Below are 21,978 nucleotides of genomic sequence, written 5' to 3'. Positions count from 1 at the left end.
CATGCTCATACACCCCTCCCCCCCAACCACTTCTTAGCCTGCATGGTATGGGTCACATGCACAGCCCCTCCTGACTTGGGTCAACCCCCCAGGGCTTCACCACCACTAGTATGGCCTGCCGTCATTAAACTCCCAGCAGATTAGTGGGGAGACTCCAGCCCACAACCCAACAGCCTCCTTGGCCCACCCTGGACGTCCCACAACTCCATATGGGCAAGACATTTAAGAGGCAGGACTGGACAGGGAAAGATGGGGGACTCTCTTGGCTCACCCTTCAACAAATGAGTGAATTTGAACATCTACCCAGCGAGGACACTCTGAGGCCTTGTCCACTTCCCCTCCCCTTCCTGTGTAAGGATGACTGGTGAGCAGACAGGAGCATGGGGCCGACTGGGCGCTCTAAAGATGAAGGATGCGGTCTTCAGGTAATGATCAGAACTTTTGACAACCTTTCAGTCTTTCTGAGGTGATTTTATGTGGTTCTGCTCCATGGCGTCTTGTTTTGCTCACCATCCTTATCCTCTTAAAGTCTTTATTGTAGTCATTCCTCTGCCTGTAAATGGAGATTAGACCCTTCTAGAAAGGGAAAAGGAGAGGCTTTTTGTCTGCTCCTGCTCATAAGTCTCCTCACACGCTCACCTCAACATACACAGAAGCTCAGGTACGATCGAGGTGCCACCCGGGTTTATCTGTCTTTGTTTTGTTTTCTTCAAGGCTTTCGGGGTTTTGCTAAAGATAGTTTGGATATAAATCCAGTTGCCCAGATCACACGTGCGCTCATCAGTAAAAGCAAGGCGTTTACAGCCCAGACCGCTCCACTTGACTTTGAATCATTGCCGTCTTGAAGGGCCCTCTTCGCAGCAGGATATGGGAGACTTACAGCTAGACTAACAACAACAGCAGACGATGACTGGTGCCTGCAGATTTACAACTTCGCGGCGTATTCCCCCGGTGTGTGAGAACATATGTGTGTGTGTGTGTGTGCGCACAGAGGGGGATGATGTAAACAGGCAAGAATGGCGTTGTTTAGACAGTCACGCGCAGGGTGAAATCCCTCCACGGTCCACGGAGAAAAGTTTGGTCCTGGGTGCATTCATGTGCTACTCTCATTAGCGCTGCTGCACAGCTGGACCTGCAGAGGCTAATACACTCAGAGAGGGAGAGCTGAGTGATTGCACTATGTTTGCAGATCAATGCCCTCTCTTCTAATCATCCAAGCACCCAGCCACGCCCGGGCCGAGTGTTTTAATTTGGGGCACTCGTAATGGCCCCCTGCATGCCTTTGGCGGCTGCAGGATTTAGCCAGATGAATCAGGCCCCTGTTCAAGACGACACATCTGGGGTCATTAAGAGGATGGAGGGGGGGTCAGTCTTTTTGAAGTCACTTCCTTTCTCCTGCCCAATGGGGAGGAGGGCTGTTAAATAGATAATAGGTGTCTGGACTATTTTGGGGAGCACCTCATATTTAGAGGATTTATTGGTTCATTTCGGCCGCTCTTTTTAACTTCCAGGGAATTACGTCTGATTGAACTTAATTCGGGTTGTTCTACTCTATCACTTGTGCTAAATTACCAGCCCATCAGAGAGCTTTGGTGCCAGTCTCCCCCATTTTTTTAAAACCATGCCGGGTTTGTGTGTCAAACCGCGACCAATGACTTCGTTCTAACTATGTCAGACAATCACGAACACTTGTATGCGACAACTTCCGCCTTGGATTAAACATGCTGGTTATGATGTTTATAAGCACCGTGAAAGAGGTCAGATTACAAGCTTTTGCAGAAGTAGGGCATCCATCCTCACATCATGATAGCTCGCCTGTTCTCTCTGGCTTGTGGAGCTGGTGTTCACAGATTGTAGCCCGGAGCCAAACAGCATGTAATTCAAACTGACCTCATGGTTGCAGTATAGATTTGGTTGTCTGGCAGCTGCTCTGGTTGACACATATACACAGCATACAGTTATATAAACTGACTTAGAGTTTTTATCAGGACATCTGAACAGAAAATGCCTGCTATGTACTTCTTAACTGCAGAAAAATAAAATATAACAGAAAGGAAACGCTGAAATCGAGAAGAAAATGATTTATTGCTTGTCCAAGAAATCTTGAAATCAGTTGGTTTAGTATAGAAATAAGCAGTTTGATAAGTTTCATGAGTGGAAATGTTGTTATTTGATCAAATTACTAATTTGTTAAATATAACATAATTTATTAGAAACATACTCACTGACAAGATTTCCTGACTAATCAAGCTATAAAAAGCAAACACATGATCACGAACATACCATGAATACTAAAATGGAAACGTTAAAACAAGATGATTAATCTTATAATCATCAACAATCTGAGATTTCTAAATCTTGGCAAGCACAAAACCTTTTGCAGTGTTGAAAGTGTCATCTCAGTCCCATTTTTCTTTCGGAAAACTCTCACCCCTCAGTACGAATATCTTTAGTTGGAACCATCTTTGAGAAAAAGTCACTTTGAAAAACCTTTCACAGTGTCTCCTGCAGATTGTTCAAAGAGCCTGAGACACTTTCTGAAAATAGATGTTGCTGTTGATCCTTTTAAAACACTTTATATCGAGTCCTTTTGTACTGGGGTTAAGGCAAAAAATCTCAGCGATGGATACCTCAAAATCCAAACACTTGGAGACAGAGTTGTAAAAGGTAACTAAAAGTCATACTTGAGTAAAGATATTGTGTTAAAATATTACCCCGGCGAACTAGAATGTCAGCCGCATGAATACTTCTTAAGTAAAATGTCAAAGTATTTGATATTAGATGTACTTAGGTATCAAAATCAAGTTTAAGCTTCTGTATCACCAACTCTCTATCTTATCAACTTCCTACACCGTCTTCCCAGTTCCCAAATGACCCCATGTTCGGAGCCGCCGAGTCTCCCGGTGTAGGTAAAAACCTTAGCTGTCATCATGACTGAGGTTTTCCCACCGGGATGTCTTCCTCGGTCTCTATCTCTGCCTCACATGTGGAACACACATGCCTCGTAACCCACTGGGGAGACACAAGGAAAGACTCCACAGCGAGATCCTTTTTTTGAGCACCAATGGCTTCCTCATTGCAAAACTGCTTCCTTTCAGCCAGGGGTTTGAACATGTGGGACAGCCGTCGTGAATTTTGCACTCTAAATCCTTCCAAATGTACGGCTGGAGGGATGAAAGAGGAAGCAACCTAAATCTGGCTCCCTCCGTATGTCTCTCTTTTAATTTACGCTCTTTACGGACTAGTCCTCGATTGCACCCAGTTGGATTTTCTGGTAAATCTTTTGGGTGATCCTGAAAAAAAAAGAAAAAGAAGCAGATTGAACACGAGAGTTTTCCTGTTTTAATGCATTTCTAATATTTGCAGCTTTGAAAATGATTGTCCTCACAGCAGTAGGCCGACAAATATTTGAATGAAATATGACTTCCAGGGCATGCTAAACACTTTGGCCTCTTGATCTCTTTCTCAGTGGCATGTGTCTCTTGTTGATAAGGTGAAAAGGTTGCCAGCGAGAGCCAGCGGTCAGAAGGGCGAGACCCTTTGTAATGCTACCCCGCTGTAACATGCATGACTGATGTGCGTGACTTTTAACTGTCCGCACGGCTCTAAACCCGACCAAACCTTTCACCAAAGGCGTCCAGTTCACTTCCCTCGCCTTCATCTGGGTCACGTCTAAGAAAGGGTCTCCTTGCATGTTTTCTGCAAAACAGCCCTAAGAGGATAAGAGTGGCTTAGCATTAGGTTAAGCTAGGCAATCATCCGGTGGGCGTACATAAGTGATTCAGAGAAGAAGAATGGAATATTCTCGGGCCAAAACGGACAGTTCTGCAAGGCCTCGTGTAAGGCGATTGCTGGGGTCGATTGCAGCGGTCACACGAGTTGCCCCGCTGCCCTCGATTCAGTCGCACAACCAGGTGATTGTTCTCCCGATCACTTCAACAGCTGTGGGATTTTCCAATCGCTCACCGGTCAAATCTGATTAGGGGGTCTCGGTCAACCTGAGGCTCTGACAGTGCTGATAAAGTGAGAGTGTGTGCCGAGACAAGACAGAGAAACGCTGAAGCATCTCAGCTGATCTCTCACACTGTGTCAAGATGTTTGTTTTCGTCCAGTTCTTTCACTCTCATCTTCCTACTGGATGTTAAAACTGTGTTTTATGTGGCTGACGCCAAAGTTTCCATGGGTTTTATGATGTTGTTCTTGAGTATCAAGATTTGTTTCTATGATAAAACAGAAGAAGAATGCAAAATTTTGAAAGCAAGCTAATTTGCTTCTGCCAAGGAATGCTGGCAGCCCAAATATCCGATCGTGGCAGGAGGGATTAACAACTCCTGCTTGGTCCGAGCTGTGAAACATGCAACGACGCAGGCGGCCGTTGGCAGGAGAGCGATTACTAAAATAAACACACAAGCATCTAATGATAAGTAGCACATTTGAGGAGAAGAAGTTCGAACAACGAGCTCGAGATATGAGAAATCTCTGGTCCTGGCATGCTGCCTCAGTGTTAGCTGCTCCTAGCATGGAAGGTGTTGATTTTGGTGAAGCCAAAGCCTCTTAATCACCACACACGCGCACACACATGCTGGCTGACAAAACAGGGGGATCCCTGTCTTTAGTCGTGCCTCATCCCTGCCCGTCCATCCCTGATTCCCTTCTGATCCGATGCTACCGGCCTGCTTGCGTCTCAGCGGGGGCTCTTCTCCCTCAGAGAGGGCTTAACGTGGGACATATGGGAAAGTCTTTGCCTGCCAGATCAGTGTCTTTGCACAGGGCCAGTGTTGGATAATGACACACTGGAGACAAGGCAAGAGGAAAAATGAGAACAGGAGATCTGCTGCGAGGCTGACTCGGTAACCCGGCCGCGGGACTGACCGTGCTGTCCGTCGATTGAACGAAACTCACTCAGGCTTATATGATGACTGCATGGCCTATTTTAGCTCGGAGACCCACATTGCAGTGATAGTGTCTGGGTCACGTTATTGCGCCGGGAGAGAAGGGAGGTGGTGGGTGTGCGTTCGGATGTCTCTGCATATGGAGCTCAGGGATGTCTGCGCTGTGTTTCTGGCTTTTTTCCGGAGGAACGGCGGCGTAAAGAATGAAGAGAAACTCAAGATGGGGTAAGTTTGTGTCAGCTTCTCAGAGAGGTTCAGAGTCCTTTGATCATTTTCAGGTGTGTGAAGGAATTTGTCACTGAAGGTTAGGGCTGTGTAAAGCCACCAGAGTTTCAATGAATAGAAAGACTTCTTGAATAAAACGCTCCATCGTTTGAAGTCTCGGTGTCATTGTGCCTTTTGACAGCTGAAGAAGAGGAAGATCGAGGAAGTTTTTCATGTGTAAACCGCAAGTTTGCCAGCGTGAGGCGACGCGGCACATTTCACCTCTAATTGCCCCGGCGTGTTCTGATGATGCATCAGTTTGTTCACCTCTGCGGCTCGCCTGCTCATCAAAGCCCTTGACAGCGCCGCGATCATGTGTGAGGGAGAAGAGGGTGTGTGTGTGTGTGTGTGTGTGTGTGTGTGTTGGCCTGAGGATCGTCAGACCTTAGGCTGAAAATTGATTGGACCCTTAATTGTATTTCCTGGACTGCTGACGAACGCCGCGTTTGAAATTCAGCTGGCGCGGCTCGAGGGTCAGCGGAGTCAGAATTTGCTTGCGCCTCCACAGACGCCCCTTCAAAACACACACATTCGTCCTTTCCTCTCCCATGGTGATGTTTTCAATAGGTCGTTGGCGAGCACTTTGAGATTAATCGCACTATCACACGGAGCAGGACTGTGTTTTTTTATGTAAAGTAATGCCCTGTCATCTGGGAGTTATATTCCATCCATCATCAGCATTTAGCAAACTCTCTCTCACGTATAAACAGGCTGAATTTACAGTAATGACAAATTACGCCGTTTATTTCATGAGATGTTTTCTGCCGGACACTCCTCCCGGGCAGGATTTACTGCTTTGGAAACATACATTTAATTATTTAAATATACTTTTGGAGTCACATTTCTTCATAATGAGCTCCACTTTTTTCGGATGAATCACTGCTGCTCTGATTGAAGAGAAGTTCTGTTAAGAAGCATTACAAGCGTTTTTGTTGGTGTTTGTAATCAGAGCAACATCGATAGTGATTACTGCTGGGTAATTGTCCAAAGCTTTCTTATTTGTGTCGCGGCTCTGCACGAGTCGGCAAAGAAAATTAGACGATAACTAGTAGTTTGGGCCCAATCTAGTGTTTAAGACTTCACTTCAGAGGAAGAAGCACGTTGCATTCCTCAGTCTTGTGCTTGAAGGTTTCCTGATGGTCTAAAAATACTCCGTACAGTATAAAGACAGGGAGTCCAGAATAGAATAAATCTTACTTCCAGATGGACTGACTTTGTTTGTCCCTCAGCACCACCTCTAAACTTCAAAGTCCTTCAGTTAAGAGTCCGTCCGGTGAGATGCAGCACATCTGTGCCTTCACCGACAGGAAACTTTGAAAGGCAAACACAAAGGGTTTCTTTCAGGTGAATGGCCTCAGCTGTGGCACCACATCCAGATCCTTCCCTCCACCCCTCCCGCTCCCGACTCGAGGAAGCTGGCAGGCCGAGGCATCAAAGTGCATAATGTGAAGGTCGTTGAGGTCTTTGCAGTCGCAGTGAGAATGCTGAGAAGCTTTCTCTGGGAAGTTATGCATGTACGGCTACAAAAAAAAGCAAACGCTGACACCATTCGTTTAATTTTACATTGATTGCTTGCCGGGCTCATTTGGCACGTTTTCATTCATCTCACGTTAGAATAATTTCTACTCCATCTGTTGGCTTCGCCTAATGATAATTCTGCTATTTTCTCATTTCAGGTTTAGTTTTATAACCGCAACATTTGCATAAAAATAAAAAAAAGAAATGACTAGACAGATTATGTATATATTGGAAGTACATGGTATGTTTGTGGGCAACAGAATCAGAGATAAGACGAGTTATATCTAACTTAAAGAGAAAACGTTCAAAAATGAACTTTAACTAAAACTGTTTTTGTCCTAAACTCCTGTGCCAGTAACCAGTCCTGACTGCTAGCTGCACAGCTAACTGAGCTAACTAGCTAAGGGCTGCTATAACTGGCAGCAGTTACTCTGGTGGTGACCTGCTCCCTATTGTTAGTATTGTTTTGAGTTTGAATTTTCATATAATTAGATGCTCAGCTCTGTGATCCTGAGTGTCATGCTAACACACAAGAAGCACACACACACTGTGTCTGTCTGTAGGTGGTCACCTTCCCAAAATCCCCCTCAGACCAACAACCGCCCCTGCTTGCCATGCTGATCATGCCTGTCTGCGAGTCCTTGACCCGGTGTCAGCGTCTCCGGACTCCAAAGCTGTCTCTGTCACGTCCTCTTTGCTCTATAGGTTGTGCTGATTAAGGCCAGCATTTAAAGCAGGAACTGGAGCAATCTGCCACCAGCCCGCCTGCCCGCCCGCCTGCCTGCCTGCCTGCCTCGAGGACTGTTCAGTCAGCAGCTACTGGCCTGATTACAGCCGGCTTTATAGCTCAGCCTGGACAGATGGTGTGGCTAGCACCGTCCTCTGCTGCCCTGCCTGCGCTCATTCTCACCCGCTGCCGTACACCAGCCAGGGGTCGAGAGAGACCGGGTCGTTATTATATAACAAAGCATGTAGGAAACTTAAGCACACCAGAGTTTGTATAAAAGTCAAATTCTTTCATTCAGACGCTGAAAAATGTGTTTTCTACAAGTCAGATATTTTATGCACCATGAAAATAACACAAAATCATTAAATAACGGCTAAAAACTTTGTATTTGCATCTTTTTTTTCCTTTTTTTTTAAAAGGATTAAACAAACAAGATACAAGATGTTGATTTAATGAGCTTCACAGATGCTTTATGCTAAGCTGAGCTAAGCTAACTGGCTAGTGTGCAGGTTCAAAACTGCACACATAGCTGCCTCCATCGTTGTAATAACAGGAAATAAATAACATAAAAAACATAAAGTATATAACTGTAGCAAAGAAGAACACGGTCTAGCTATTGCACAACCCCTGTAGCCTCAAGCGATATTATTCAAAATGCAAATTGGTGTAAGACAGACCGTGTGAATCCCACTGAAATTACTGTTTTAAACCATGATTTGTTACATAAGGGTTTCTTTTGTTCTGTGAGTGAAACCAGTGACGGAGGACTGTCAGATGATTCCCACCTGACGCTGTCAGAGCCCTTCTTTTGTCAAGATTTCTCCTCTCTAACGCTGCCTGTCTGTCACTTTCCATCCACTGCTTGCTCCCGAGTGTCACTTTTATCTCATCATTTCCGTTACACGGGCCTGAGATCATCTTACGCAGCTCATCTGGGCGCTGCAGTGGCCTTAAAGGGAATACGTGTCGGGGTCAAAGTTCTCCCTGCAGCTCGTTGGATAAAGATGGCATGTGGCTCTCATTCAGATGGAAATCGGTGGAGGCATTTTTCGCCCGCACTCTTTGGCACCTGTTTTGCATGCAGCTTGCAGTGTTTGCGGCACAAAAACAGAAGATTGTTTCGAGCAGACCGGGGCCCTGAAGGTCAAGGTCGCTCGCTGGCTGTTTGCTGCTGTGATTGCACTTAATTCAAGCCATCATCTGAAACACATGCGGCGGGTCGCACACACACGCCCACAAAATCACACACAATAAGTCAGTAAGTACCGTGTTTGCACATTTTGTACCCAATCTAGTCATTTGACGAAAAAAGTGTTTTTGTTTTTTTTCCCCCTGAGCTGAATTTGGGATTCGGTCCAAAAGAATACCACTCATCCATCTTGTGTCTCTGGCACCAGTTCTCTTTTTCATTTCCAATGTGGGGACAATTTGTGTTTGTTTTTGTGTGTGCATGCTGATGGAAAAGCGTGAAAAAAATCACAATTGAGGGACGCAATGATCCATTTCAAACAACAAACATCTCATAAAAGTGTAAAACAGCTTGAAAATGGATCTCATTTCAGGTGTTTACAGTGGTACCTTCGAGTCGAGTCGTCACTTAGGAGCAGCTGATGGCTCTGGCATCGCCTCATTTTAGACATTTTAACCTGATATCACCTTGTGGGTTCTGGGTTCATTTTGGCTGTTCAACAGTTGAGATTAAAACCAAGGCACGTTTGGACCTTGGCTTCAGGGTTACTACACCTCGGAGCGACGTGCCTGAGGAGCTCTGGCTCCTTTTAACTGCTGCAGGCTAAACAGCAAAGACTTTAAAGAAACAATGTTCTGGTTTCTTTAGGATAGTACAAAGATTTATTTTTATTATCTGAAGACTTGCTCTCCTAACTCAATGACGAATGACGTTGTTTGTCCAACTCTGTGGTTAAGTCTTGGTTTGGTTGAGCTTCAGAACTCGTTTCAGGGGAATGATCATGATTGTGGTTACGATGATTAAAACGAGGACAAAGCACCCCAATCGCCATCGCACATCTCTGTTTGAGGGCAGTTCTGGCGAGCTTAGATTTTTCCATAGCTGCTCATAAAATGCACATCAAGCCAAAAGCAGAAAAAGAGTTGAGACCACTTATTTGCTAATTAGCATGAGCAGAATACCAAACAGAAAAGATCAAGTCCAACAGAAAAATGCCACAATGATTGTTGTTTTGTTCACCCTTGACCTCCATTTTTCATGTTGAATTCACCGTGATATGTTTTGTGTGTGCAGGATGGAAGAGACGGTGCGGTCGCTGCTGCAGAATCAGAGCGTCCTGGAGCAGACTGCCGTGGACACGGTGGACATCATGAAGGCCTACAAGGTAGACTAACATCCCATGAGGGTTTGACTCAAGAAGATTTGAGGAGAACGTCGCAGGGGAGAGTCGAAAATCAAATTAGGGTTACCAAGGCTGTGATAAACAGAGATGAAGACACAGAGGTTGCGAATCAAAACCAGTTATTTCCCTACTGCCAGTGAACCTAAAAAAGAGAAGAACAAGAATCAAAAGTAGTTATCATCTAAGCAGGAATGACAAAAGGAGTTCTTCAGGGATTTGTTGGTGTGTTATGGGAATATCTGGAAAGGCAGCATCGTCGGAAATACCTTCCACTTTTTCTTCTCCTGTGGAAAAGTGTTCTCATCTCCCATCAAGCAGAAGCAGAAAACCCCCTCAGACAAGCCAAAAAATCTTTTTTTTTTCTTTTTTTTTTTTTTTTTTACATTTTCCAATGTGATACTTCAAAATACATCAATGGAAACACAGCTAATGTGATGAAAATGTCAGGGAATGTCATGAGAAAAGGCAAAGAATCAGTCAAAAAGTTATTTAATTATGACAGACGACAGTTGTTTCCGTATGCTCTCTGATAACATCCCGATAATCTTCTTGTAGCGATAGTTACAGATCCACAGTGCAGAAATAAAGCCAGACTGCACCAAGGTGAAAGTGTTCCTTGCCGTCCCTGTTACATAACTGAAAAAAAATGGCCGCTGGGATTGAGCGGAGGGGCAGAAAAAGAAAAAGCAATACCACATATTTCCGAAGCGCAGGGTCACCTCCGGGGTCGCACTTCACAATTTGGCGCTCGAGATGTTTACATGGTGTTGAAGCGCTGACATGCTGTTGCCTCAGTCTGTTTACCATCAGTGTGATGTTTTTTTTACTGAGAGGAGCTCTTTTGCTTCCCACCGTGTTCGATGAATTCCTTTGTAGACTTTGTGGAAACACTTCAAAAATTTGCAGAGGATCTGTTGTTGCACTTCCTTTTCAAAGCGCGTGATAACTTTGGCAGCCCGTTAATCAGCGAGGGTTTCATTGTCTTCAGCACCCAGCAGCTGAAACAAGAGCAAGATGCCTCGGCGGGGGGGAGACGGAAAGGGCATCAGTAATTCTGCAAGTGTGCAATAAAGAGAGTCTGTATAAATGACTACACGAGTTCATCACAGGGAATAAAAGACGGAAATAGATGCCGAAAAAATAAAAAGGGTGGAGAATATAAAATAATAAAAAAAAACGAGCACTCTGAGATTAAATGTCAGTTTCTTTACGGCTTACTTTCCAGTGAGTACGAGAAGACTGTGAAACATGATAATAGACAGATATGCAAATTGTCTGGAGTTGCAGAAGCTGTAAAAATTAAAATATGACTCGTGAGGTCTCTGTGAAACTAATACAATGTGTCAAAATGCAAATAATGTTATCTGCGCACACAGAGTAATCCCTCTCGAGGGTTCAACAACAAAAATGGATTATGTTGAGAGAAACAGGGTGATACAAAGAGGAAGAGGAAGTGGTTACGTACAGTAAATATTCACACCTGTCTTCAGTCCTAGCTAATTCGACACCACAGTGAAAATGACTGAAACTTTCCAGCGGCTTTTTATCTGCGTCTAAAACATTTTTTGTCAATTGTTGGAAAAACATGAAAGGTGACGTTATGTTTGATAACACTCAGAGACCAGCAGTGACAGAAAATAAGAGAAGACAGGATAAAACAAGATAAAAGTGGCGTCTTCAGATCGCTTCCCAGGGGAATTAATAAACTCTGGGTTATGTGCATGCACACAGAGCCATGTGGAACAGAGGCATTAGATAATTACACAACTCATGGAAACAACATACAGTGAAGGAGGGTATTTCTTCTCAGTTGTAAAGCTCGTATTTATCACTCTGGACATACTCGCCTCCTGTGTTCAGCAGTGGACGAACATTGCCAAGGGGAGCAAACTTGGAGGGTTATTATGATATCCCTCAGTCGCTGTATTACCGAACATCCTCCATTCCTACGCAGTGATGTGCTCCTGCTGCAGCCGTATTCTGTGTATTCAGCCGACAAACTCAATAACTTTAAAGGGCAGCGTGAGGGACAAGGTTCCCTCCCCTCTCCCACTCCAGACTCTCTCCGTAGAGATTATTACCGAGCCCTTTAACGCCGTCTGATGAGCAGTCTCTCGAAGCGAAGCCTTGCAGACTGCACAGGCTAGCGCCAGGCAAAGAAGAGGCACATTTCGAACCGTGACGTTAAAGTATTGCATCCAAGACAATTGTCTGATGGAATCAAGCAAGATTGAAAACCTAATAAATGTTTGGAGGAGATTTGATCAAGCTGCTCTGAAGGACATTGTTTTTTTTAATTCCCTTTAATTCCTGAGAAATAGCCGTTCTCAGCTGCATTTGGATATTTAAAAGATGCAGCCAATCCATTAGTGCTGCTCACCTCAACTACGTCCAGTACATTAACCATAGGTATCCTCAGGTTCGTCTAGTATCTGTCAAAGCTCAGTCAGGAGTGACAAATGTAATGTGTGCGCACGGTGATCTCACTATAATAACAGGGTCGTTCACAACGTATGTCAAATTCAGTTGGACTGTGTCTACAGAAACAGGGAGCAATAATAGCTGTTTTGTTAGAGTGGAATAACACAGTCCAGCTGGGAGAAATGTTTGTTATATTTCCTGCATTTGACATTTAAGAGGATGAGAAATGTGTTTGTTGTACTAGTTATCTCTTCAGTCCAGAGATGGTCAGGATTCCTTGAAGGGGCCGTGAGATAAAGCTGAGGGCGTTGCAAGATAGTTTACGGGGCAGGAAATACGGAAAATATGGTTTTGTGACTCAAATTTGTTCTTTCCTCCCCTGTCTTTTCTCTAGCCTTTGTCTTTTCCCTGTTTGTTACTGGATTGCTTTCCTTTTTCTAGAGATAAATCCAGCAAAAAAAAAAATATTTTGTGAGCAAATTGCTTCAATTTGCTTCCAATATTTCAAGACATTTTTTTTTCTCTCATTTACATTTTTGCCAATAACGAATGTGAAGCACACTCTTTTGTCTGATATTGCTTCAGAAAAACAGCAAATCTTCTCGTTTGAGTAGCTGGAGCAAGTAAATGTTTGGCATTTTAGCTTAAAAAAAAATCATAAATTATCAATTGTTCCAGCTCAGAAGATTAATTAACTACATGTTGGTGCGGTGAATAGATATTCAATGAGAAGGTACATACTTTGATGCTTCAAAGATTACTTGAAAAAGATGAATAATCTCATGAGCGTGACGGAGAGTTCATTGTTGTTGCTTTTTGCTGTTTGGTGCTAACCAGACAGTGCCTAATGAGGAGCTAATTATTACTAGTAGTTAATTATCTCACGTGGCAGGAAGACAACAAAAAAAAATATCACAAGAGAACAAGAGACGGTTGGAAAGATAACTGGCAGAGAGACTGAGAGAGACCTTCAAAGGAGGCAGAGAGGGAGAGAGATGGAGTAGGATCCAGATAAAGACGAGATGAGAGCCCTCAAGGTCACTGCCAGTCTTTGGAAAGCAAGCGAAACATGATTAGGGATTAGGGGATGTTTTGGGGCTCTGTTGTCGAGGCTGCATCCCGGTTGTCCCGTCTGCCCATCTGATCCTCTCCCCTTACGTCTCTCTCCTCTCACTTTCTCCTTCCCCCTGATTCTTGTCTTTCACGGTTTCCGTCCTGCCCCAAAACATTTGTCATACCTCATATTCGAGCGCGTTCTTCCCATCTGCTCGGGTGTTTACGTGCCAAAATTTCCCCTTCCTTTCTCCTCCTCTATCTCCCTCTAACCTCGTCTCATTGTCTGTGCGACAGGATAAACTCTCTGAGGAAGTGCAGAAGCAGCACGATGGCCCCGAAGAGAACGGCTCCCCGCCGGCGACTCAGACGGAGCCAGACACCGGGCCGCCACCGAACGCCGATCCTGATGCCAGCCAAGCAGAAGAGGACAAAGACAAAACCAAGACCCTTCTGGATCGCCTCAAGGCCTTGGAGGTAACAACTTCTTTTCTTTCATGCTGCTTTGTTTTCTTTCCTTCTGTCTTTTCTGCTTTGTTCCTCTCCACTCCTGCCTCTCCATCCACACTTCCAGCCACCCCTGGCTATCCTCTGTGGCCAGCCTGTCTGCCAGTTGTCAGAGTCCTTGCTCGCTTGTGTCTGAAAGCATGACAGCTCATCAAATTCTCCAGCCTTCTTCGTTCGGAGAGCAGAGTCATCCTATGAGAGCCGCCGCGGGGGCCTCAGGCTTTACTCCGGCTTCGGTTTGTTTTCCTCTGCGCTCAGGGATTTGAGCTGCACTCCGCCACGAGCCTCAAGCAACAACCGAGTGCAGCAACAGTGATCCATGATTATTGTTTTTTCTTCTTCTTCTTCTTTTTTTTTTTTTTACTTAAGCCACTGGACACATCCTCTCAGATCTCTTCAGCAATTAATGCACTCAGATTTAATTGAATTAGGCCACATGTCTCACATACTCACTCCTGAGTGACTCCTCGGTCTTGATGTTGATGTGTTGGAAGGTCTTTGCCTCGTCTCAAGGCCTCTTTGCAAAAATCAGCCACAACCTTGGGTCCTGACATTCACATGGATGCCCCTTGACTTTGTCCAGCAGGACAAAGCGCCAAGACCAGATCCTTTGAGACCTGTGGCTTGCAAGATTGGGCCTCCATGGGTAGTATTTGTCCTGGCACGCCCCACGGATGCTCAGTTAGATTGGGATCTGGGGCAACTGGAGACCAGGTCAACATGTCGGGCTCGTTGTCACGTTCCTCGGTCCGTTCCTGAGCAGTTTTTCTAGTGTGTCAGGGCTTAGTGTCCTACTAGAGGGGCCACTGCCATCAAGGACAGCTGTTGCCATGGCAGCTGTCCTTTGTCAACAATGGCTCTTAGGTGGGTGAAGGTGAGTGAAGATGTTATTCACTTCACTTCTGTTTCAGTGTTGCAGCTGATCGATGATTCTTTTCTCAGAGAGGTTGATGACAACGCATATAATGCCAGAATTCAAGAGGCTGTCCAGCAAGGGACTAAAGTCTTTCAGAGGACAAATATAAAAAAAAGAAAACAGGAGTATTCTGTCTTTCTTTGCCAAAGTTACATTAAACCCTCCCTGATAGAAACTAGACCCTAATTACAGCAAAGTGGCAGGTAATTGCCTGTTGCTCCTCCGCTGTAAGTTATCTTCCGAGACTGGCAGGAAGTATGGTCAACCTGTCCCGGCGATCCCTCTGATGAAGCACATCGGCTAAACATTACATTTTAAATGGCTTTATCAAAAGTTATCTGCCATTTTATTCCGTTCTGCCGCGCCGGTGATGGATGCACCGCCGGACGAAGCAGCAAGAACAAAGCAGAGGCAATACATCACAGCCCTGCGTCGTGAATAAGCTTCACTGACACTAAGTAAGCACTGCCCGGCTCTTATTTCTCCAGCTCAACTGATACTGTTCATTAACTTGGCAGGCACGCACTGTGGTCTGTAACTGGGGCTTAAATGAATACAGCCAGACTGTGGGAGAAATGCTCACCGCTCATCTTACTTGTTCAGTGATGAGAACATAAGTTGCTAATATTACCTGTGTGTCCAAAGGGGATCAAAGGGGCAACGTGATAAATCTGCGGCTCTGATTGAGTCACAGGAAGTTAACCCTTGTGTATCATTTGAAGTACATATTGTAAAATTGTAGGTTTCTATTGCAGTTGTACCTCGAAAGTCTATTTTTTTCAACATTTTTACACCCTTCTCTTCAGCCTCCCTTAGCTTACAGCATATCTTAGTCTCTTTTAGATAATTTTCTTTCGGTTTACTAGCCCCTATACTACACTCTCGATCTGCCCAGGCATTGTTTTCCATCACAAAGCTCGGATAAACCCACATCGTGCTACCCGAGCAGCACCATCGACAGACAAAATAGCAGCAGCTTGTTTATGAAGAAAATGGGACGGGTAGAGAACCAGATGTTTTTGGGTGAGCAGACAACTAGATGTTTGATACATTTTGATATTTCCTTTGTAAAAATGAGTGATGTAGCTTAACTGCTGCATTCACATCTATACAGGAAGACGGTAGACGGCAAACCGGTTATAATTTTAGTCGCAATTTTCAACTGGACGTTAAGCAGCTTTCAACAACAAGAAAGTAATTACTTTGTTATTCAGTTCCCCTTTCACTGTTCCTGTTCCGAACAGGGATGTCGTACACCAGTTCAGACGATACTCTGCAGGATCTCAGAATACAATAGCATGTTTGAGTGGGCGGGTTTAAAATCAATATCTTGACCAGCCGCTTTCATCAGCTGTTCATCATCTTCACCTTCAATTTCCCAGTGACAGGCCAAACCTATTTTACAGCGAGTCTCAGCAGATATCAGAGAGCAGCTCAAAGGTTTATGATACAGTTTGTGTTTACATTCAAGTCTGGATACCAATAAAGACGTTTTTAAGGTTTCTCATTAACGTTTCCCTACCCTGCAATTCTTTTTGCTGTTAAGTCTTTTACAGTAAACTAAAGACTTAATCCATCACATTATTACTGCACCGAACTTAATAAATATGCAATTTATTTCAAGGACTCTACTCAAAGGATGATGATCCAAGAAAAAAGTGCTGGAAATGGTAAAAAAAAGAAAAGGAAATGAAAATCATTTAAAGGCTTGTGTGTCACTGAACAATAACGCAGCAATGAAACCGATGTCAGGGTTGAGGTAACAAAGTACCACTTAAGTTTCGTCTGGTAACTTAATATCGCTACTTCTCTGAGAGAAGAAGAGCCGTTGTGTCGGTGAAGCGCCGACTGAATCAGCACATATTAAAAAGTGATGCCTTTTCAGTTGCTGCCCTGCAAGAAAAATAGATTTTTTCATCCAATTCATGAGAGGAATATGGTCCGTGGGAAGTTTTAATTATACATAACGGTAATTGACATGTCTAATGGTAGGAACTCCACAATAAGAGAGCTTTCTTTAATTAGTCGTTCATTACATTTGCACCCATAACCCAGATCGTCTTCGTCCAGGCTTTAATTAGTCCGTGTTTCTCGGTAGATGGCATGATTGGAATGTTTTGGGTTGTAATTATGTTTCCCATGTTTTCATCAAGGGATTGGTAGTTTCTACTAAAGGGCAGAGGGCGAGAGAAGCGAGGCCGACTGACAGCTCCTAATATGCTGCCTGCCTCTGACAAATTGGAAACTCCCAGAGATCAATAGGGCCCGGCCTCATCGCTTGGCAAGTGAAGGAGATATTCTTATTAGGTCCGAACTCCAAATGGCTAGCTGCTGCCGCCCCAAAGTTCAGCATCATAACTCCCGTCCTCTTGACCTTTCTCTTTGTGGTTCTTTGTAAATTTATATCGGCCTTCCTGGTTCAGCGCTGACATATGACCTTTGTGGAGTCTCCTCTCTGCTCTCGGCTCGGCTTTGATTGCTGCCTCCGTCTCCGAATGTAAACCGAAGTCACTGCGAGGGGTTCGTGCAGCACTAACGCCGAGTGTGTGTCTGTGTGTTCTTTGCAGGAGCGGAACTCTGCCTTGGCCTCGGAGAACGAGAGCCAGAGGGAGCAGTACGAGCGCTGTCTGGATGAGGTGAGTTCTGGACCTTGTTTATCTCGCCTCACTCCGGGGAGCGCGTACAAGGGCGCCGCTCGACTCGCCGGGTGTTTTACTTACCTTGAAAACTCAGAGAGTTTGTTTGTTGAGTTTGTTTTCAACTCATGCAACCAGAATGTGTACTGTTGTCGAGTTTAAGATTAAGGTTTTAATGAGGTCCTGCAAAAGAACATTGTGTTTTCTCAGAGGTTTACCTGAACTTCATTTTAAAAGCATGGCCGGATTAATGTCTTTAATGGCCCGGGGATAAGATTGTTGTGCCCCCCCACCACTTGTTGCCTGGCCCCTGGTTTATTTGTGTATATTTAAAGGGACAGTTCACCCTGTAATCAAATCATGTATTTAACTTTCAAGCTGAAGGGGTGTTACTCATTAGGATAGTTTATGTGTGAGCTGCCAAGTTTCACAAAATGTTTTATATTGAGGTCCTTGTAGTGAGGCTTTTATAAGTCCGAAGGTCCTTATTAACATTAATAACACCATACAATTGTTAATGATAGGAGAATAAACTTGCCAGAAAAGAAAAGCTGCAGTGGTTTGAATAGAAATGATCTGTCTAAATGTAATAATTCACAATAAAACAGAAGTATCTGGCGCCATATCAGCAGACGACAGCAGCTTCAGGCTGTGAGACACTTTTGCAGCCCTGGTGTTGTAAAATAACAATAAACAAACCTCGACTTTCTTTCTCTACCCTTCATTTAATCAGTTACAGGTCCGAGTTCAGATAGCTTAGGACCGTATAAGTGATATTAGGGCAGTGGAGAAGATGGCATCCCCCCCGGTCCACCCTCAAACCCCCTACAGCTTATAATAACATGTTTCTTATGCTATTATTAGCTTTGTTCATGCTAATAAGCTACTTAAGGGCCTTATCACCGGTTGTATAAAGCTTACTACAAGGATCATAGTATAAAGTGTTAAATAGTGAAAATCTGGAAACTGCATCCTTAAAACAATTTAGAACAATAAATATAATTACAGGTGAGAGGAAGTGATTCACATCTATAAATGATTAATTAGGAATCTCTCATCTCTCAGTTTAGTAAAGCACGTGGGCTACGCTAAACCAAGATTCAGCTCATTAAAGTCTGATTCACGTTAAAACTTCTTTGGCGACCAGGATGCTTTTTTAAAACATGAGTGCTCGTGTACGATTCGGAGTCTTAATGTCAGGAGGTCTTTTGTTGATGCTCGTATAAAAGCAGCGATGGCAGACAGGATGTGTCTTCATACCTACATTCAAATGCATTTTATCATTCTGCATTCATTTTGTCATAAACAGTCGGGGCTGTTAAATATCCTCAACCTGATGTGAACTGGTGTTGCTGAAGTAACGGTTTACATAACAATGGCACTTGTGTGCCCTCTGGTTATTTGTGAGAGCTTGATAAGTGCTGTTCAGGGAGCCACATGAGGGGAATAAACCAGCCCGGCTCTCGGCTGTGCCCTGCCTGCTGAATCACTCCAGGAGGGAGGAGAGGGAGGCGAAGAAGAGGGGAAGAGCTGCTGCAGGCGGAAGTGTGTCCAGCAGGGACAAGTTGCCCAATTTGTCCTGGAACCAACAGGCTGAGCAGATGTGCTGGAGGGCAGGGAAGACGGGCACGAGAAGGAGGGGGGGGATGAATGAGGGAAAGGAGGGAGAGAGACGGAGGAGATGTTAGAGTGTTAAAGTTCGCCTCCATTCTGCTTCCCTGCCCTCATTAAAATGGCGCAACTCGGCTTTGTTGTGTTTACTTGTCAACTGTTTCCCCTATGAGGTTGACTTTTGTGAAGCGAGGGTTTGGTAATGATCCTGTTTTGATGATGTGTGCCCCTCCGACGCCGGCACAAAAACAACAGCCAAAAGCCTAAAGTTTGCTAAGCAACAGAAGGGATCATATTTTTTTTTTATGTTGCACCGGCTGCCTGGCTGGATTTTACTGTGTTGTCGGGCTCGTTTGTAGTTTAATTACTTGTGTCAGAGCCTGCCCAGGTTTTGTTTGATCGCTCGGCCATTTTACAAGAGATCTTCTTCTGAGGAGTCGCGGTTCCATTTCACCATATTTACTGCCAGTCTCTCCGCATTCAATAAACTAGAGCGAGAGCACTCAGAAGGAGTCGATGTGGCCTCACAAGGTATTAATGAGCAATCAATGAGTGGTAATCGGAGCCGCTTCTCCGTCGGCGTTGTGGTCTGGAGTGTTAGCCGCTGTGAGACCAAAACCTCTGCTTCAGCCCGGTGCTGTCGATACCACCATTAGGAAGAGAGTGTTCAACATTAAAAGAGACTTGGACAAGTATACAAGGGACTCTTTAAGGAATATATTGAGCTATTTTGCGCAGTTGAGCTCGTATTATCTCCTCGTATGTGTAAATTGGGTGAGGAAGTGCAGCATTAGCAGCATAAAAGAGGTCTACAGGGGCCTGTGAGGGTCACACGAGATCAAGAAGACCTTATCGCTCTGCTAAAATAGCCAAATTACCTTCAGTGACACCTTGTTCTTTCTCTCTTTCTCATTTAGGTTGCCAATCAAGTTGTGCAGGCGCTTCTCACGCAGAAGGTTTGTCTGTTTCTGACGACTTCTATCCAACCTGTGAAATCTTGCATTTATAAGATTTTCGACACACAGGCGTGCATGTTCCTGACACACTCTCATGTTGCTTCCCACCCGCAGGATCTGAGGGAGGAATGTCTGAAGCTGCGGACTCGAGTGTTCGACCTCGAGCAGCAGAATCGGGCGCTGAGTGTTTTGTTCCAGCAGCGGATCAAGCCCGCCTCGGACCTGCTTCTACAGGTACGCCGCCCACTCAGATGCTCACACCTGGAAGCTGCGACCGACCTCAGCGAGGCGAGGAGATTCTCTCGGGGAATAACAGAAGTACTGTATGTCAGAAATACAGCCTTCAGAACTCGGAGGGTCATGGTCGTGGTATCGGCTGGCACTTAGCATCTTACTACCGTGTGGAGTTTAATGCAACGAAGACACTCACTCGCTCCAGCAACCTGAACCCCAAACCTTTAGATTTCCACATTCTCCCAGTCATGTTTTTGGTGACAGAACGTCACCTAACCAGGAGGATTTTTGGCTTAAATCTTGGTTCACGTTGGCATAAAGTTGGTATCTGGGAGATGTTTGAAGCACTAGAACCATAATCTGCTGCATGAAAAGATGACTTTTCTCCTTCACATCTAACCGAAACTGAGGATTTAAACAAGCAGCCATCTTGTCTCTCCTCTGTAACCATCAGACGATGAGCACTGTACTTACACTCTCCACAAACTCGACATTCTCTCATGTGGAGTGGCCGAAAATTGCCTCAGTTCATCTTTTTGTCCCTTAGAAAACACCAATTTACTGAAAGATGTCTGTGTGTGCATTCCAGAGAGATTTTTTTTTTCTTTTCCAGGCGTAATCATGAGGCAGACAGACCAGCCTGCTGTATGCTTTACACGTCTATTGTCAACAATGATATAAGCATTGCGAGGCAATAAGGTCAGTTTTGGAAAGTAGGGTTTCACATAATTGTGCAAATTGCCGCAGGGACTCCTCGCTGTCAATATGAAAATAGCAAGCTGCCAGGAGAGAAAGGAGGAGGGGAAAGGGGAGCTGTCAGTCCATCCAGACGGGAGGAGAGGAGCATGAAAAGAGAGGAGGCAAGCAAGGGGAGATAAGAAGGGAAGGACGAAAAACGGGGAAAGATGAGATAGCTGTGAAGCGACGGGCGCTGAGACGACGAGGAGGTAGAAGTGAAAAACTAAGGGCAGAATGAGAAGAGGCAAAAGTGGTGGATAAATGCAGTAAGGAAGAAAAAAAGATGGAGGGAAGAGAAATGATATGGCTGTGGGTGTGTTGTAAAGATCTCTGTCAGGTTCAGGCTACTTTCAGTGCCATTATTGGACCGGCAGGAACATTGTCAAGTGAGCCTGCAATATAAAAGGCTTGAAGAGGGATATTGATGATACCACTGTGGGGACCAAGAGGTGCAATCTAGCCGGAGATGCGAATTAAGGGCCAGACTCAGTGTAATGTGTTTTTCCTTTCATAAGAATCAGCTGAAAACAAACTGCTCCGATTATATTATATCAGGTGATTTGGTGTTGACTCCAGGCTGTGTGGCTGTGTGTGTGTGTGTGTGTGTGTGTGTGTGTGCGTGTGTGTGTACCTGAACAGTAAACATGCTTTTAAAAATGAAGGTTTTCCCCCCTCTGGAAAAAAAAAATGACTTGGATGTCTCCTCATCACTTAATGATGTCATTCTCACCGTCAACTGGTGATTCAGTGTGAGAATTAGTCATAATGTGATCAACTGCTGCTCCGGATGTTTTGTGCATCCATTATGAGCTGTAGTCGTCTGTGGGATGAGCTGCTAAAAAAACAAATTTATTCATCCTCGTCACAGGGGGCTCGAACTTCTGGCAACATGCAATTCAGTTATATTGTTGTTTTATCTGTCTCTCTATCTAGCTATCAAGCTACTGAGCTAACTACTTTGCTAACAAACAATCTAACTAACTTGTTAACAATTAAACCATCAAACAAAAAACAGTAGCATACATCATAAAGACATTTATCAATTTAGCTAACTAGCTAACTATGTAGCTGACAAATAAAAGAATATGTGTATTAAAAACCAATAAACAACATATTTATTAAACTAATAGAGA

General features: G+C 44.5%; 1 protein-coding gene across 6 annotated transcripts in view; it reads left to right on the top strand.

Moving 5' to 3' along the window:
• Positions 1-21,978, top strand: part of LOC119015445 (nck-associated protein 5-like) — a 143,688-nt gene that overhangs the window by 93,198 nt on the left and 28,512 nt on the right. For all 6 annotated transcript variants that reach the window (XM_037091419.1, XM_037091421.1, XM_037091422.1 and 3 more), the window contains 5 exons: positions 9,665-9,755; positions 13,545-13,724; positions 17,238-17,306; positions 19,835-19,873; positions 19,988-20,107. In XM_037091419.1, coding sequence (XP_036947314.1) covers positions 9,665-9,755; positions 13,545-13,724; positions 17,238-17,306; positions 19,835-19,873; positions 19,988-20,107 — 499 coding nt within the window. The remainder of the gene's footprint in view (positions 1-9,664; positions 9,756-13,544; positions 13,725-17,237; positions 17,307-19,834; positions 19,874-19,987; positions 20,108-21,978) is intronic.

Source organism: Acanthopagrus latus, chromosome 24 (assembly GCF_904848185.1).
Source record: "Acanthopagrus latus isolate v.2019 chromosome 24, fAcaLat1.1, whole genome shotgun sequence".
Lineage (NCBI taxonomy): Eukaryota > Metazoa > Chordata > Actinopteri > Spariformes > Sparidae > Acanthopagrus > Acanthopagrus latus.
The sequence above is the reverse complement of the archived record's forward strand: the minus strand, read 5'-3'. Positions and strand labels throughout refer to the sequence as shown.